Genomic DNA, 1,121 nt, shown 5'->3' on the forward strand with positions numbered 1-1,121 from the left:
ACGCAACCCACATTCTGAAACTACAAGAGACTAAAATAACTACCATTTAAGATCAGAATACAAATTGCAACACTAAATTATTCATTTCTTCACCAGTCATAACTCTTTTTTTCCTTGAAGAAGTCATCAACTTAATTCTGTGGTAAAGAACGCCCAATGCCACCATCGATACGAGCAAGCATGTTTGCAGGCGCCGACGTAGCACTTGACTCGATTGATCAAAGCTCAAAATCCATCAAGATCGAGGAACTCGTCTGGGTCAAGAAACGGCGCCTCCTCCTGCTTCGGCGCGACAGCGACGTGGAGATGGCCGCCGGCTCGCTGCGGCAAATTTGTCGGCAGCGTTGGCGGGGAAAGAGAAACAGGAGCTTGCTGCTGGAGCTGTAGCTGAGCGGCTGCCATGTCGAGCTGCGCCCTTGTCCTGGCGAGCTCGCATTGTGCGGCGAGGATCTCCTCCTGCAGACGGTCGATGATCCCGGTGCATCCGTACACCGGGTCCCCCACTCTCCACTGCGCCTCCATGGCCAACGTCTCCGCCGCCTGCCCTCTCTCCTCCACCGGCAAGCTCTGCAGAATGGCATCTCACCAATGTGAATCTTCAGCCATGCAAATACGTAATAGCAGTAAACAACTTACTGACGATCGAGCTGATGGTTTGTGAAGTACATACCTGGAGTATCCTGGCGACGTTGCTGGCGCCGAAGACTCGATGCACGCAGGCGTAGCGGTGGGGGTGCGACGCCGGGAAGTAGGGGGCGAGCACGCAGTCGTGGGCGCACCTCCGCCGCAGATACTTGCACGCCGCGCACCGCTTCGGGTAGTTGCGGCCGCCTTCCAGCTGGTCATCCTCCAGCTGCATTTCCGCGTTGCCGGTCATCTCCGACATGATCGATGGCGATCTAGCGCTAGATCGTCGAGTGAGTTTCTGCGATTTCGTGGATCTTTGGAAGATTTCGGGGAAGATCTTGTGGGCGCGTGCTTATATAGGCACGGATGCATGATGCATGGAGGGAGAGCTGGAAATGGCAACACCAACGGCTACGTTCTCGTAAGCATGGTAACCTTAACGGCATTGTTTGCTGCTAATTATGTCAGGAGAGCGCCGCGCGGGGCAGCTGCCG

At 55.2% G+C, this 1,121-nt stretch overlaps 1 protein-coding gene across 1 annotated transcript; it reads right to left on the reverse strand.

Annotated features, from left to right (window-relative positions):
* Nucleotides 1-225: 225 nt before the first annotated feature.
* LOC124696008 (LOB domain-containing protein 24-like) lies at nt 226-877 on the reverse strand. Its single transcript, XM_047228800.1, has 2 exons — nt 671-877; nt 226-567 (listed from the first exon to the last, which is right to left on the reverse strand). The coding sequence occupies exons 1-2, from the start codon at nt 875-877 to the stop codon at nt 226-228; spliced, it is 549 nt and encodes a 182-aa protein (XP_047084756.1).
* Between the last annotated feature and the right edge of the window lie 244 nt (nt 878-1,121).

This window comes from Lolium rigidum, chromosome 3 (assembly GCF_022539505.1).
Source record: "Lolium rigidum isolate FL_2022 chromosome 3, APGP_CSIRO_Lrig_0.1, whole genome shotgun sequence".
NCBI classification, from domain to species: Eukaryota; Viridiplantae; Streptophyta; class Magnoliopsida; order Poales; family Poaceae; genus Lolium; species Lolium rigidum.